The 16,714-nt window shown below is 36.8% G+C and overlaps 1 protein-coding gene across 2 annotated transcripts in view; it reads left to right on the top strand.

Annotated features, from left to right (window-relative positions):
* Positions 1 to 15,287, top strand: part of LOC107738421 (semaphorin-3E-like) — a 45,560-nt gene extending 30,273 nt beyond the window's left edge. Inside the window, exons 7-18 of one of the 2 annotated variants that reach the window (XM_016550190.1) lie at positions 3,812 to 3,870; positions 4,136 to 4,219; positions 5,300 to 5,414; positions 7,818 to 7,887; positions 7,999 to 8,143; positions 8,901 to 9,123; positions 9,911 to 10,002; positions 10,098 to 10,139; positions 10,496 to 10,662; positions 12,030 to 12,097; positions 13,228 to 13,355; positions 14,774 to 15,287. In XM_016550190.1, the coding sequence (XP_016405676.1) occupies positions 3,812 to 3,870; positions 4,136 to 4,219; positions 5,300 to 5,414; positions 7,818 to 7,887; positions 7,999 to 8,143; positions 8,901 to 9,123; positions 9,911 to 10,002; positions 10,098 to 10,139; positions 10,496 to 10,662; positions 12,030 to 12,097; positions 13,228 to 13,355; positions 14,774 to 15,211 (1,631 nt within the window). In that variant the 3' untranslated portion in view covers positions 15,212 to 15,287. Of the gene's footprint in view, positions 1 to 3,811; positions 3,955 to 4,135; positions 4,220 to 5,299; positions 5,415 to 7,817; positions 7,888 to 7,998; positions 8,144 to 8,900; positions 9,124 to 9,910; positions 10,003 to 10,097; positions 10,140 to 10,495; positions 10,663 to 12,029; positions 12,098 to 13,227; positions 13,356 to 14,773 lie in introns of both variants that reach the window. The other variant, XM_016550189.1, reaches the window with a different exon arrangement.
* The last annotated feature ends 1,427 nt before the right edge of the window (positions 15,288 to 16,714 follow it).

Here is a 16,714-nt window from a genome sequence, read left to right as displayed (position 1 = left end):
GGCCTGGTCCTCTCTCGTCCTTCACTGTCGTTACTCCTCCTTTTATCCTTCCGGAGCTCCTCCGTGGGACTCGAGGTGAGTGGCGCAGGTGTCGCTCATTATCATTTCCTCCACCGGCCTCGCTCTGTTCCCACGGCTCTCGGCCCCGCCCCACTCGTCACAATGGAAATGCACTTTTTTGTGAGGCCTTTATTTGTTAAAAAAAGAAAAATAACAAAACCTTTCTTTTTTTTTAAATGAAGCATTGAGGATTTTTTATGGTGTCATATAAAATTACATCACACTTAATAAAACTAATTTACGCTAAAAGTATAGCTACTGGATATAAAACAATCATACACGTAAATGTGAATACATGGAATCAAATGGAGCAATAAAATAGAATTCAAGATTGATGTACAGGCCATTCTGTGTGTGGTTTAGAGAGGCCTGTGGCATCCTGCTGTGAGCCGGTTTAATGCTTCCCTTTGCTGTATATCTCCTCCTGTATCTGTACGGGAGATCTGGCCTTCAGCCCAGACCGATACGACTGAGCCCATTGAGAGTGATGCTTTTACCATGCGTATCACTGTAGCAAGGCTTGTGGCCTCATTGTAGGTGCAGTTAACACATCAGCTCCACGCCAAGTGTGACTGAAGATATATTCACAATGGTGTACTACAATACTACTACTGCTACTATTTTTGCTACGCTGTATGTATACTGTGAATAGATTGAATAGATAGATGATCTTCAACAATTGCCAGAATGTGCATTTAAGAGCAGATTATTTGGGCTTTTAAGTTCTGATTGGATGATGCATGAATTAAGCTTTTGTATTCATTCTGAAGATAGCCTGAGTGTGTGTAGAGTAGACTGTGTGTCAGACAGATGTTGAGTCTATGTTAAGAATACAGTGTTGTCTCACACATCTCACATGTGATTCCAACCCCTGCTGTGATGCATTAATCATACAGAGAGACCGAGTGCGAGATGTTTGACACATACCATCCATCTCTCTAACATCCATTCAGACATAATAAACCACGGTCAAATACCATCACATCCTTAGGTCATCTGCTCGATATCATACGAGTGCATAATACAGAGCATAGAGCACGACTCCATGGAGACTTTTACATTTTCTGTGTGTGCGCTCAATAGTCTGGGGTTGAGTTCTGTTCTTGTTTTGAATGGTGTTAACTGGTGTTAAGTGTTCTCGCTGCTGACTCATGAAGCACTGAAGATCTAATTCCACTCACATTCACTGCACAAAGCTGTAGCGGCCTTCGACATGCGGATCACACTGTATAATAAGATAGTGGGTTTATTCATATTAGATTACATATAGCAAATGCATTTTGCACATTCAAATGACAGATGTACAGTGGAGATCAAAATTATAGAACAACCTACAATTTCCGAAATTTCAAAGTCACTTTGAATTATACTTTGAAGACATTATAATGTCACTGCTTAGTCTTATTTGAAGTTATCCTATCAGGAGTAGAGGGTCAGTTTTTAAGCATATTTCATAAATCAATTGTATTCTGAAGCACAGTGTAAAAAACTTAATATTTGGAAGAAAAAAAAAACTGAAAAAAACATAGAAAAACACTTACAAATGCCTCCAAGTTTTTGGTGTTAATCTGGCACCCGGTGCTAATTTCCTTAATTATATGACAAACCCTATTTAACTGGCAGCAGTCCTCTAATTTTCACTGAGATTGTAAGATGGCGGGTCGAAGTGGCCTGGAAGGGCCAAGTTTGCCCACCCCTGGTCTAAGCTGACTGAAAACCTGCAACAGGAGGTAGTCCAGATGAAGGCCAAAGGGATGACCCCTTCAGCTTTTGCAAGAGAAGTTGGTCGTTCCAAATTTGTGATTTCTAGAATATTGCAGCTTTACAATGACACTAATTAATTCAAGTCCCCCAAAAAGGCTGGTCATCCACGTAAGACAAATGCACGAGAGGACAGGATAATGAGGAGATTCTCATTGAGGAATCGGTTCAACACTGCAGCTGGAATTGCTCGCCAATTCAGTGCTGAACCATGTATGGATCTATCTCAGCAAGTTTAAGAGAAGTCGGACTGAAAATGCACTCTGCAGTGATGAAGCCTCTCATCAGCAGAAAGAATCAAAAGGCTAGGCTCACCTTTGCTGAGGAGCATGTTGTGTGGACAGAGGAGAACTGGTCCAAAGTTCACTTTAGTGATGAGAGCAAGTTTAATTTATTTGGGTCTGATGGGAAACATTATGTTCAGAAGTTCACTTTAGTGATGAGAGCAAGTTTAATTTATTTGGGTCTGATGGGAAACATTATGTTCAGCATCAAACTGGGGAAAGACTGAACCCCGAGTGCGTAAAGAAGTCAGTGAAAAGTGGAGGAGGAAGTGTCATGGTTTAGTAAATGTTTTCTGCAGTAGGAGTTGGGCCTCTTATATATTATAGCTACGTGCATGGCAGAGTGAATACAAATGTTTATCAGAATCTCCATCAGCAACATGCGGTACCTTCCCTGCAAGCATCTCCCAATCAGCCTGCAATTTTCATGCAGGACAATGTCTCCGTCACACTGCAAAACAGATAAAGAAGTTTCTTGAAGCTAAGAACATTGAAATAATCAAATGGCCAGCCCAGAGATCTAAACCCAACTGAAAACCTCTGGAAAATCCCTGGCAACAATGTTAAGGCTAAGAAACCCACTACAGTTACGAAATATGAAAGAGACTGGAAGAAGAGCGGATCAAGATCACGTCAGCGCAGTGTGAGAAAGCTAGTGATGTCCTGCGGCCACAGATGTGCTGAAGTCATTCAAAGCAAGGGCCTCTACAATTCCTACTAATTTCTGACAGCTGTAACCCTCCAGAATTTTAGTTGTAATCGTCTTTCATGTAAAAGTGGTTTCTGTTCTCAAATTTTGATCACTGTGTTTTCCACAAAATAAAGGTTTTGTTGAAATGCCTTGGTTATTTTGTCAAACATGTTAGTGGTATACCTACAGCTAATATTCCTTCAAATTTTGAGCAGTGAAGATTAACAATATTTCCGAAAAAATCAAGTATTTATAGATTGTTCTATAATTTTGATCTACACATTCTACACATTGTTTTGCATGTTTAAGCTGAATTTTCAGCATCATTACGCCAGTCTTCATTGTCACTTGATCCTTCAGAATCATGGTCATTCTAGTATTTTTGTGGAAACCGTGATACATTGTTTAGGATTCTTTGATGAATAGCAAGTTTAATAAACAGCATTTATTTGAGATAGAAATCCTTTGTAGCATTATAAATGTCTTTAATGTCACTTTTGACCAATTTAATGCATCCGTGCTGAATAAATGTGTTGTGAATGGTAGTGTATAAATATTAAGAAGCAACAAACGGTTTTCAACATTGATAATAAGAATCATTATTAACAATTGAGCACCAATAATAATTTATAAATTAATAGTTTTCGCAAAAATATTAAGCAATGTTATAGCTGTAATAATAAATGCGTCCTGAGCAGCAAATCAGCATATTAGAATGATTTCTGAAGGATCATGTGACACTGAAGACATGAGTAATGATGCTGAAAATTCTGATTTGCCGTCAGAGAAAAAAATAACATTTTAAAATATATTAAAATGGAGAAGTTTTATTTTAAATTGTAAAAATATTTCAAAATATTTACAGTATTTTTTGATTAAATAAATGGAACCTTGGTGAGCATAAGAAGCTTCTTTCAGAAACATGAAAAAAAAAATCCGAACTTTTACCAGTATATACAAGTGTGTGTTTCTGTGTAATTCTAACCATATCTCTTTGTATTTTATTTTCCCCTAGAGCCCAAGTTTGTGGGTTCGGCAGTGATCCCTGACAATGACGATCCTGCTGATGATAAGGTCTACTACTTCTTCACGGAACGAGTGACCAATATGGAGGGTGGAAACAAAGCCGTTTACACCAGAGTGGCCAGAGTCTGTGCGGTATGGCACATAAATACCAAAAACATGCTTGTTTAGATCTTTAGATCAAATTAGTCTTGTTTTTTTTTTCATTTAAAAGCATGCTTTTTAATGCTTAAAGAAAGCGTTCACTTAACTTTCCTCTAGGGCTGTCAAAAAAGATTTGAATTTCGAATATTCGTCGAATTTAAAATAAAATAAGGTCTACTACTTCTTCACGGAACGAGTGACCAATATGGAGGGTGGAAACAAAGCCGTTTACACCAGAGTGGCCAGAGTCTGTGCGGTATGGCACATAAATACCAAAAACTTGCTTGTTTAGATCTTTAGATCAAATTAGTCTTGTTTTTTTTTTCATTTAAAAGCATGCTTTTTAATGCTTAAAGAAAGCATTCACTTAACTTTCCTCTAGGGCTGTCAAAAAAGATTTGAATTTCGACTATCTATTTAGAGCATTTTCTAGAGGGACATCTATCACCTTTGCACTCGCGTCTCGCACAAGAGAACCGCATGTTTAGAAAGCGATGTAAAATTAATGCAAGTTCAACTTTGAAAAAAAACATCTCGAGACTTAATGGCGGGTTTTTTCCCCATCCCACTGCAATTTGTGTTTTTAAATGAAAAATGTACTCTGTGTGATTGGCTTTCGGCCCTTTGTATTAAACTATGAATACATACATGATGCGGTTTTGTTTATAGTTGTTTAAGCAACTTAATTAATTATAATTGGTTTATAAACATTATTTTAACCATTAAGCACTTTTTCACAGATATTCATGTTATCTTATGCTCGATGCGCCCTCTTGTGGCCTCAGGAGAAAAGCCAAAAGCTTTTCTTTACCCTAACTGAAATTATGCATTTTAAATATTCAAGCACAAAATTCAAATTTAGTTTTTCAGCCATTTTGACAGCCCTACTTTCCTCTTTATCTCAGTTGATAATGTTGATGCAGGGACCCTAGACTCATAGAAAAAAAAATTGTAACCAGTTTTTTTCATAAATGCCAATGACGTGATTGTGTGGCTTCATCATGGCTATCCAGTGACATCAAAAGCAACAGACAGGGAAACTACAGTATAAGCAACTTCTGGCAAAACATTATAATGTAATGAAATGCTTGCAAAAAATTTAGTCGAAATATACAACTTTTTTTTAATGGTTTTCAATGAAGAACGATGCTTTTTGCTCCCATAGTGGTGCAAATTTTGCTCCATAATAGCGCCGACCAGCTGGGGATTCATTTCTGAAGCTAACCAGCCAAGCACTGGCCAATTGCTTTTTGTCTGTCAAAATGTTTTGCTGCAAGACAGCACCACCCATAGGTCAGGTGAAATTAAGTGTCTTTTTATCTCTTCCCGCTGTCAGAATGACCAGGGTGGTCAGAGGATGCAAGTAAACAGATGGAGCTCTTTCCTGAAGACTCGTTTGATCTGCTCAGTGGCTGGACCCAACGGCATTGACACACACTTTGATGAGCTCGGTAGGGGACATACTACTCTCTGTCTTCCTCTCCAGTGGTCTTTTTCATGCCTGTCTGAAACCATGAAAGTATTTCACCTACTTCATCATGGGATTGGGATTTTTGCAGATAATTGCGATTTCTAAAGATAATGCAAGATATGGGATGAAACCTCATTTGTTTACTTTCACTCCACTTGAAAACTTTGTAGCTTGTTTATGATATGGAGAACATATTACACTGGTAATCAGTACTAGGACTAAAATTGTGTTTTTGATGTGTACTGTAAGCATTTTTAACATCTCAGGCTCAACTTATTCTGTAGTGCGAGGGATTGTGTGTGATATTAGCCCATAAAGTTTGCACATATACATACTTGAATATATGCTTGCGCTTACACATACAAATAAAATTGCATTTACATTTATTCATTTGGTACACGCTTTTATCTAAAGCGACATACATTGCATTCAAGGTTTTCAGTTCTTTCTTTCCCTGGGAATCAAACCCATGATCTTGACATTGCTAGTGCCTTGCCCTGCTGTTTGAGCTGCTGTAAAATTAACCATAAACAGTCTGTCATCTGGTTAGCTCTGACATATTTGTGATGCAATACCGTAATATTGCTTACTATATAGAGAAGATAGTATGCAACGTTTGATTTAGCTCTTGTGTTGGTAATATACAGAGGAAGTCACTGTTATGCTCTGAGCTGTATCTGGAATCCATCAACGTAGGGCCGCTTGACTGAAATGGCCACAATAGCACAAAAAAAAAAAAAGAAAGAAAAACTGCAGTTTTAGCTTCAGATGAGCAGTTTCTTCCCACTCAGTGATTCTATTCATCAGATGCCTCAGAGCAAAACTGCTGATAAGTCAGTTTTTGCTTTTCGTATTTTCATAGAGATTTCATCAGGTATCCATCCATCCATCTATCTGTCCATCCAGATGAATTTGTAATAGATCTCCATGTCTTCACAGTATAAGCCAGCTGTGTGAATTGAAAATCCAAATCTGTTTTACCAGCTGTGCTGTTTAACCATGACCAAACTTTGTAATCTTAGAGGATCTCTCTGATGGGCCCTTTGACTTTCAGATGAAAGCTCATTTGTTTCTGCACTGACATCTTATTAAACACCTCATCTGTTCCGAAGATGTAAAGTGCAAGATGGAACTATGTTTATTTGGCGTAATTTGAATTCTCGAAGTCAGAGTTTCCCAAATTGATGTTCACAAATCCCTGGTGTTTTGTTGTGTGAGTTGATGTAAAATCTAATAATTAAATCATGGAAATGGAAAATTTTGGAAAATAGTTTTTTATATATATACACTCTAAAAAATGCTGGGTTGTTTCAACCCAATGTTGGGTCAAATATGGACTAACCCAACTGTTGGGTTAAAAAGTTAAGTTTGATGACGCTGTGACTGAGTGTGGAATCATGGGAGTTGTCGTCTTCATCCCCACAGCCGATGCAATTCGACGGGACTCGGGCAGAAATCATGTTCATGGATGAGCTAATGTATTAAAGATTAATTAACATAGTATGAAGCAGAGTGAGGCGGAAAGCCGTCGAACCGAAACGAGGCCGCTGAAGCAATTGCTAATGAGAGACGAGCGTGACACACGGCTCGAAAGCAGCGGAGCTTTTATTATGCCACGCTTTAGCGCTGCCGCTCCTTCCGGTCGTGCATATGTGGGGTAAAGCAGCTAATGCTACTCTGTGCGGTCGTCACCTGTCTATTAAAACGCACAACATATTAAAGCGTTTTTGGTGTTTCCATGTTTTCTACAAAACAAAATTGGAAATCGAGGGGTTATGACGCCAGTGGCAGGAGACACAATGACACTATGGACACGGTCCGTGTCACTAGTTAAAATTGCTTATTTCTATGGATTTAAACATTCTTCGAAACATTTGGGATAATGTAAGTACACAAGTCAGCAAAATACTGAAAAAAAAACTGTTCTAGTGGTTTTTGGATATTTTAATACAAAAATCTTACATATTGTGCCTTTAAATATTTTATTTGGTTACCAACATGTTATGTGACCACTAACCAACATCAGATAATTGTGAATATGCAAATGTGTTTTTCAATGATTGAAATATATTAACTTGAAACCTTAAGGACTACCTCAAGTAAATATGTTATAGGTCAAATCATTTCAGCTGACAAAAAAGTTGGGAATATCTGCTCTAGGAAATAGGTTTCAAATTCTGGTACACCTGGATTAATGTCCCTGCCTATCAACCGATCCCTAACCTTTACTCTAAATCAGAGGGCACTGACTGATTATTAATGATGTTGTTCCAGGCCCAACAAAGGATGTTGATCCAGCAACATACTGTAAAATCATGCTTAGCACAATTTCATGTTGATTTGATGGCAATACATTTTTGTGTGAATCTATGTGTCATTTTAGAGGATGTGTTCGTGCTACGGAAGAAAGATGAGAAAAATCCAGAGATCTTTGGTCTGTTTAGCACCACCAGGTGGGTGAGGTCACATGTGTCACTGAACAGAGCAATATATACTTTTATATTCTCAGTTTATTTTGATGGACAGCTGCCTGGACGCTCATCTGCACCTGTTTTTTCACTCAGTGCCGTGTTTAAAGGATACGCAGTGTGCATGTATAACATGGAAGACATCCGTGCAGCTTTTAATGGGCCTTTTGCACACCGGGAACGGACTGACCATCACTGGAAAGTGTACGATGGCAGGGTCCCCTACCCGCGACCTGGATCGGTGAGTAATATTTGCTTGTATCCATCAGTCACTTTGTGTCATCATTTTGTTATATCAGAAATCCCAGTGTACAAAATGTCACGGCGTGTTGCGTTTACGCCTCTGACACACAGTGTCATTTGGAGGCCCACTTGAGTGAATGTTGAATTGTGGATCTTATATCTTCAATCACACAGAATCGCTCTCATGGAAGATGAGTCTATTTTCAGCATGACTGTGCACATCACTATTCTCCTCGAGCGTGTCATGCCAATTCTTTAACATTAATGCCTGAAACCGAGCACTTATGGAGGTACTGTGAAATCGAGGGTGTTTAAATTGCCGTGGTCTGAATTATAATCATATCTGATATGTAAGAGTAAGATTGGTTTCCAATAGTTAGTAATGATGTATAACCCCCAGTCATTTTCTCTGGTGTGTTGCGTCTCGTCTCATTTTGAAGAAGCAGGGTATATCCGTTGTTCACATCTCCGAATTTGTCTCAATTCTTCAATTTCCATGTGTGGTTATTCTTGGGGAAAGCATATGAAAAAAAAGTATGTCTCGGAGAGCTGACCTTTTAAAAGGCAATTTGGTAGCTTTAGTCGTGCACCGCAGGATTTCTGATCGGTCTCTTGTTCTAAAAGGTTATAGCAGCTAGAAGCAGGCGGGATATTCTCAGATCCGGAGCAACAAAATGAAAGACCTGAAAGTGTTTAGTGACTTGGGGAAGATTTTATGATCTGTATTCATATTTACTGATTTTTGTCTCTCACAGTGTGCCAGTAAGATAAATGGAGGCCAGTTTTCCAGTTCAAAGGAGTATCCGGATGAGGTTCTGCGTTTTGTGCGTTCCCATCCCCTCATGTTCCAGGCGGTGCAGCCCGTTCACAGACGGCCCATTCTGCTGGACACTGAAGGAGGACGTAAACTCACACAGCTGGCTGTGGACCGAGTGGAAGCTGAGGACGGACACTACAATGTTCTCTTCATAGGGACTGGTACTCAATTTTAGTACCTATATTGTCATATAGGCTTTATGTAATGATTGTTGCTTTTGTCATACTAAATATTTGCAGCAGCTTGTTTTTATGTCTAACAATAACAATACACTATTTTCTAGTTTTGTGGCTTAACGGCCAACTATAGGCTATTGCATTTCTAGAAAACTGACATTATTTTAGTAGATATACACTACTGTTTGGGGTTTGTATGATTATTTATTATTATTTTTTTGAAAGAAATTAATACTTTTATTCAGCAAGAATGCATTTAATTAATCAAAAGTGACAGTTAAGACATACTTTTACAAAAGATTCCTATTTTAAAGAAATCAATTCTGTTGAACTTTCTGTTCTTCGAAGAATCCTGAAAGATCTGTATCATGGTTTCCACAAAAACACAAAGCAGCACAACTGTTCAACAATAATTAATAATATAATATTGAAAAGATAATAATTAGAAATGTTACTTCAGCATCTTATCTTAAATCAGCATATTAGAATGATTTCTGAAGGATCATGTGACACTGAAGACTGGAGTTATGATGCTGAAAATTCAGCTTTGCCATCACAGGAATAAATTACATTCTAAAATATATTAAAATAGAAAACAGTTACTTTATTATATTGTGCTAATGTTTCACAATATTACACTTTTTACTGTATTGTTGATCACATAAATGCATTCTTAGTGAGCATAAGAGACTTCTTTCAGGAACATTACAAAAAAGTATATAAAATGTATTTTATCAGTGCATAATTCAGGTCGTCTTTCTCTTTAACGCAGATGATTCTGTAGTATTAAAAATGATCACAATCTACAACAAAGAAGCTGACACAGTTGAAGAAGTTCTTCTGGAGGAATTGCAGGTTTTCAAGGTCATCAGAAGTCCTTTGGGTGACTTTTTATCTTTATATTGATACCATTTCATTTCCATTAATCTTCACACTTACCACTTTTCTTCTCATTCTAGGTCCCTGTTCCTATTACAGAGATCCTCATCTCTACTAAACGAGTAAGTCTTTGTCAGTTAGTCCTCACAGACACCTGGAGATGGTGGTATTGAGTAAACGGTTCACGCATGAGTGATTGCCTTTATACCTATGGCAAATTCAGCATTTATAACAAGTCAGATGCTTCATAGTTAATTATTAATTCTTGCAGTCATTAGTAAATATTATGAATCAAATATGAGCATCTTTTGTTCTGTGTTATTACTGTAATATATTGAATTATTTAGAATGCACACAAATAATGGGCAATTCAGTAGAATGGTTTTATCTGCATCATTATGCTAACGTGATGATTTGGACATAATGGCGTCCATCACCTGTAACAAAGCGGCTGACAGCAGTGTTTGTATCTCCATAGCAACAGCTGTACGTGGGCTCTGAGCTGGGTGTAACACAAATCCGTGTACACCAGTGTGGGCTGTACGGTTCAGCCTGCGCCGACTGCTGCCTGGCCAGAGACCCCTACTGTGCATGGGACGGGTTGACATGTTCCCGGTACTACCCTGCTGGGCAGTATACAAAAAGGTACCAACAATTTTATATAGATATATAATAAATGTATAGCTTATATTTAGTCAAGTCATATTTATTTGCATAGCACTTCTCATGGTACATGCTGTATTGTTCCAAAGCAGCTTTACAGAAAATAAAGCCTAAAAGAGATAGTTCCCGCCAAAAATAGAAATTGTCAGGTTTGGAATGCATATGTATATGTGTGTGTATATAAATCATTTAGATTAATCAAAATTATTTTTAAATTATTTATATTAAATCACACTTAAAATAGTCAGTCTTATTACATAGGTATGAAAAGTAGAAACTGCACAACTAGAAAGTGTCCAAATAGCTCATTTTAAACAATACATTTTTTATTATTTGAAACCTAATGCAACTGTTTTGTCAAATGTTTCTTTAAAATAAATGCAGATTGGTTTTACAGTACATGACATATATTTATTTATTCTGTAAGTGTCCAAATACTTTTGAGTGCCATTGAATTAAAATGTATTATTATTTATTAAATTATTATATTTTAGCTTTTTTATTATTGTTATATTATGATTATAATTATTATTGTTGTTGTTGTTGTTGTTGTTGTTGTTAATAGGCCAATTTATTAGCTACTATTTATAAATATTTATAATAATATTTTATACATTTTATAATTATGTCATTTTATACATTTATTGCTCACAGTAAATAATGCGTTCTTGATTGTTTATGTAGATTTTAATATTTTCCAAAGATGGCAATCTTTTCCTTTAAACCTCTTGTAGTAGGAGTCATTACGTCATATGCCTCTTAACATTTAATCTTTAACATTTCAAGCTCTGTGGATATCAGTCTTGGACTAGTAGTGCATATACTGACAGAACTGAGATGGTAGATTGCTTTTATAAAAAGAAAAGTTGAAACATCTTGAGCTCAGTGAACTTGGAGAGTGTGTGTTTTTGTGAGAGCTCTTTTGATGTTTCACTTAGCCGCAGGGTAGCGCGTGTGCGCTTGTGTGTGTGTGTGGAGTGTACCGGAGCGAAGGCAGAGTGGGAGTGTTTCCCTAATCCCGACTCAAAGACCTGTCAGCTGTCTCGGTGTGGTCATCAGTTTGAGCTTGTTAGCGATTGATGCTAACACCTCTCGTCCATATTAATACCCATCACAAGCTCACTTTGTATGCAAAGCCAGACAAGTTGCGCACAATCGGCACCAAATGCCTGTCAGAGTCATTACTCTAAGAGTACAGACAAAAACCAGAGCGAGTCTGATTGAATTTCTGTCACCTCCCTGTGTTGTTACACACCTTGGCCGAAGGGTGATATTATGACAATTGCAGGCAGACAGGCAGGCTGTGTCTGGGTTATATCAATGCCTCATTTTTCCCTTTTATTCTTTAGGCGCTTCCGACGGCAAGACATCCGCCATGGCAACGCGGTTCAGCAGTGCAACGGGCTTCAGCTTAGCGGTATGTTCTGGCAAGAGCTTGTTCAATGGAGGATATTAGAGTCTTAGAAGCTTTATAGGGAAAAATGAGGCGGATGAGATCTGTGAAAGTTGAAGAGGTCAGAGTACAGTTAATGAGAGTCTCTGGCTCTTTATGCGCAGATGCTGCTTTTACTTTAGCAGACAGACATCACAGTATATTACAATTGAGCGTGACAGTGATGTCCCAATTCCAAAGCGGCCTTTATTCCGGAAGTATTTTCCCCATTCTATTTCTCCATAGGCATTGCAGCTTGAATCAAATCTACATCCAACACAAACTCTGAAATTAAACATTACAACATTCGATTTGAAGCTAAAATGTATTGAAATTTTTTGGGGAAAAAAGTCAAAACTTCTCAATTTTTAATGATTTGTATTAACATTGTTTATGGTGGAATGAACTAAGAGGTCTAAACTATAATCCATAATCTGTTAACCATAACTAAGTCATTGATTATAAGCACAGCATGTTTTATATTTGGTGGCAAAATATTCAGATATATCCTTCCATCAAAAGTCAGTACAATTTTTGTTTGTTTGTTTGTAAAGAAATAAACTATTTTATTTATAAGTCAATCTATGTTTATTTATAAAAGCACATTTAAAAATACCCAAGGTTGAACAAAATGCTGTACAATATAAGAATAACTAGAGAAAAACACACAAGTTAAAATATATTTATATATAATATATAATTATTTTTTATATATTATATATTTATTCAGCAAACACACATTAAATTGACAGTCAAAAGACAAAAGACTTTTACTTTTTTACAGAGCATTTCTATTTCAAAGATTTCTTTCACTTCCACAACTGTACCATTGAGCTCCATTGCAGAACATATTATAAAAATCTCTATTCCTTTTAATACTGACAGTGTCTGTTCACAAGATGCTTGAGTATTCAGATTGTGTGTTTAGATACCTGCCGGAGTCTCCGCCATGAGCAAAACCTATGGATTTCTTGCATGTGAGACTGTGTTTACTGAGAGCAATGAAAAATGAAAACACAATGTCAACAGTTGACACAAGTTTGAATTATGTTGCATCAATGTATTGGACTAAGCTGTTCTGTGTGTGTGTGTGTGTGTGTGTGTGTGTGTTACAGAAGAACAAAGCATCTCAGAAAAGCTTGTATATGGTGTGGAGAACAATAGCACCCTACTGGAGTGCAGACCACGATCACTGCAGGCATCTGTAACATGGTATATTCAACATGGTGTGGACATGGAGGAGGTACAAAGCATGCATAGAACATACAGACTTTTATTGTTTTAAATAAAATGTATTATTAGTATAGTATTGTATTGCATTGCATTGTATTATAAAACTAACCTAACCTCTAATTTTATTTATTTTTATAATTATAGAAGGAAAAAAGGATAAATAATTTATATAATATAAAGAATTTTTCCTCCATAATATATAATCATATAATTATATTACATTACATTACATAATAGTTACCCGATCCCTAACTCTGAGAGACATTTTTAAAAAATTGTATGATTACTGGTGTGTGTGTGTGTGTGTATATTCCATAATCATAAAAATGAAAACATTCATATTTATTTTTATCATATTTAATCATATAATGTGCAGAGTTTACTTGGATAATATAGAGCTCTTCTCACATGATCAGGCTCAGAAATTATTTCATCACAAGCTATGGTCTGAACCCCTGCTGAGAGAGGGCTGTTAAATATAGATTAAAGCTTCATTTTACTATTCTGACCACAGGGAGGCTGGGTAATATAGCCCCCAGTGATTCAGTTCATCTCAAATAGAAAATAATAATGTCACTCTGACCATCTCTGTGCTTTAAGACATCTCTGGTAAATTAGACTTTAAATAATGGCACGTATTGGTAATATTAGCTAAGGAGAGCATCTCTATTACAGTTGCTTTAACTTGAGGTTAGGGATTAGAACAGACTCCCAAAATTATTCTATTGTCACATATAATGCATAATTATACCTCAAGTCATGTGGGTTAAAGAGAAAAGAGTATTGTTACTTTTCTAAGCGATCAGAATTAAGATTTTTCACCTGGTGAATGATAGAAAAGATAAACAGTGTTGGGGAAAGTTACTTTTGAAAGTAATGCATTACAATATTGCGTCACTCCATAAATTAACGAATTGCTTTACTTTTTGCGTTAAGTAATGCATTACATTACTTTCGTGTTAATTTTTGTCACCTGGGCTGGAATTGCTTACTTGTTTTTGATAACAGAAAACCCAAAGGTTGTATTTTCGACAACTGTAAAGGTCCTTTCACTCCACAAGTGAAATTAATAAGCCTGGCTGAAGGATGTGTCTCTGCACCAACAGGAGAGGTGTCAGTGAATAAATGGGAAAACAAAGTAACTTGCTTTACTTATTTTAAAAAGTAACTCAGATATTTTGTTGTAAATTTAAAAGTAATGTGTTACTTTAGTTACTTGAAAAAAGTAATCTGATTATGTAGCTCGGGTTACTTGTAATGTGTTACCCCCAAACACTGCATATTCTTATATTGAAGGAGGCATCCGAGACTTGGAAGTGGATTTTTTTGAGCCTAGAAACCAGCCAGAACACTCTAGCATCCTAGCAAGCTAAGTACACAAATTTGATAATGTCCTTTGCATGTTGTTTCTCTCCTTCCCTCCCTCAGGTGAAAGGCGATGATCGTGTGATTCAAATCCCCCACGGCCTGTTGCTCCTTAAAATAGCAAAGGGAGATGCAGGAGTCTACGTGTGCCAGTCCACAGAGCACGGCTTTGTCCAGACGGTGGTGCGTGTCACTTTGGAGGTGCTGGATGAGGGCAAAGTGGAGGGTTTGTTGCATAAAGGGGAGGAAGGCGATTCTGCACACAGACCTCCACCCTGCCTGCCCTCCGCTCCATCCTCCTCAAAGCTCTGGTACAAGGATTTCATGCAGCTGATCGGCTACAACAACTTCCAGCGGGTGGAGCAGTACTGTGAGAAGGTGTGGTGCGTGTCTGACAGGAAGAGGAAGAAACTCAAGGGAATGGCACCCAAATGGCGGTACACACCTGGGGCAGAGCAGCAGGGGAGAGCACGGGTGCCTCGACACACACAGGGACAGTAAAAACTGTTAGTATTAGAGAACGAAACACTTAAACTCATTCTCAGTGCAGATGATCGTATATAGACATTTTTATTATTATTTTTATTATAAACAAAAAAAAAGAAAGAATCATTCGTAATGTAATTAAAACATTTTTTAGAGTCTTACTGTTTGATCCTTTGATCTGAAGACCCTCTATAGTCAATATGCCAGATATTTAAAGGTGCACCAAGTCATTTTTTCATAGTCTTCATAGATGTGTGAAAGCAAAGTGAAACCATTAACATTATGCAATGACACAAATTTACTACGTCGCTGTATCATTAATTTTTTCTGATGATTTACACACATTCAAAAATTTGGGGTCATTAAGTTCTTTTTTTTTTTTTTTAAAGAAATACTTTTATTCAGCATGGACACATTACATTTATTAAAAAGTGACAGTAAAGACTTTTTGTTGTTGTTACAAAACAATTCAAATAAAAGCTGTTCTTTTGACCTTTGCTATTCATCCAATAATTCTGAAAAAAAAAAAATGTATCAAGTTCCACAAAAATATTGAGCAGCACAACTGTTTTGTAACACTGATAATAAGAAAAGGGTTTCTTGAGCACCAAATCTGTGTTAAAAAATAAATACATTTCTGAAGGATCATGTGACACTAAAGACTGGAGTAATGGCTGAATAAATTACATTTGAGAATATATTAAAATAGAAAACAGTTATTTTCAATTATAATATTTCACAATATTATTGTTTCACTGTTGTTGTTGTTTTTTTTCAACCAAGTAAATCCAGCCTTGATGAGCATTAGCTCTTACCAACCCCAAACTTTTGAATGGTAGTGTATTTCTTTGTTCTAGTAGTTTGGTCAAATAATTAAGAGGATTAAAAATAAGTATTGCATTATGGAAACTAGACTATTTTAAAGTGGTGTACTGTATGTTACACATTTTAGAAAATATAATGCGTCACCTGGCTATTCCAAGCGTACAGAAAATTAGTACAATTTACATTTAGCATGCATGCCTCAAAAGTAGGAAGAGGAGTATGGTAGCATGCTATTCCAGACATATTTAATTATAATTACTTGGTGTACCTTTAAAATAGAAAGAAAGGAAGAAATGTGTAATCGATCTGAGTATTTATACAGGGCTCTTGTCTAACATTTGTCTTACAAAGAAAGTACTAAAGTTGCTTCTACGGGAACATACAGTGCTACCTGACTGACTGGGCCATTAAAAGACAAGGGGTTCAAAGACCCTCTCAGGATGTGAAAGGCAACATTTCCTCTTGGACTGCTCTGAACAATGACAAATGGCGGAGACCAGCTGTCCTCTTGTCAACGATGTGAGATTTCCTATGAATGACTTTTCCCCTGTTGACAATTCAAGAGTTCCATTCCACTGAGGAAAACATTTCTATTTACATTTCTGTGAACAAGTTACTTGGCGTTTTAAAAACCCTCCTGAGAGAACTTACGCACATACTGAGTATATTTATCTGTATTTTCATTATTTCATA

This window comes from Sinocyclocheilus rhinocerous, unplaced genomic scaffold (genome assembly GCF_001515625.1).
Source record: "Sinocyclocheilus rhinocerous isolate Xijiao unplaced genomic scaffold, SAMN03320098_v1.1 scaffold975, whole genome shotgun sequence".
Lineage (NCBI taxonomy): Eukaryota > Metazoa > Chordata > Actinopteri > Cypriniformes > Cyprinidae > Sinocyclocheilus > Sinocyclocheilus rhinocerous.
This window is presented reverse-complemented; position numbering and strand designations above follow the sequence as displayed.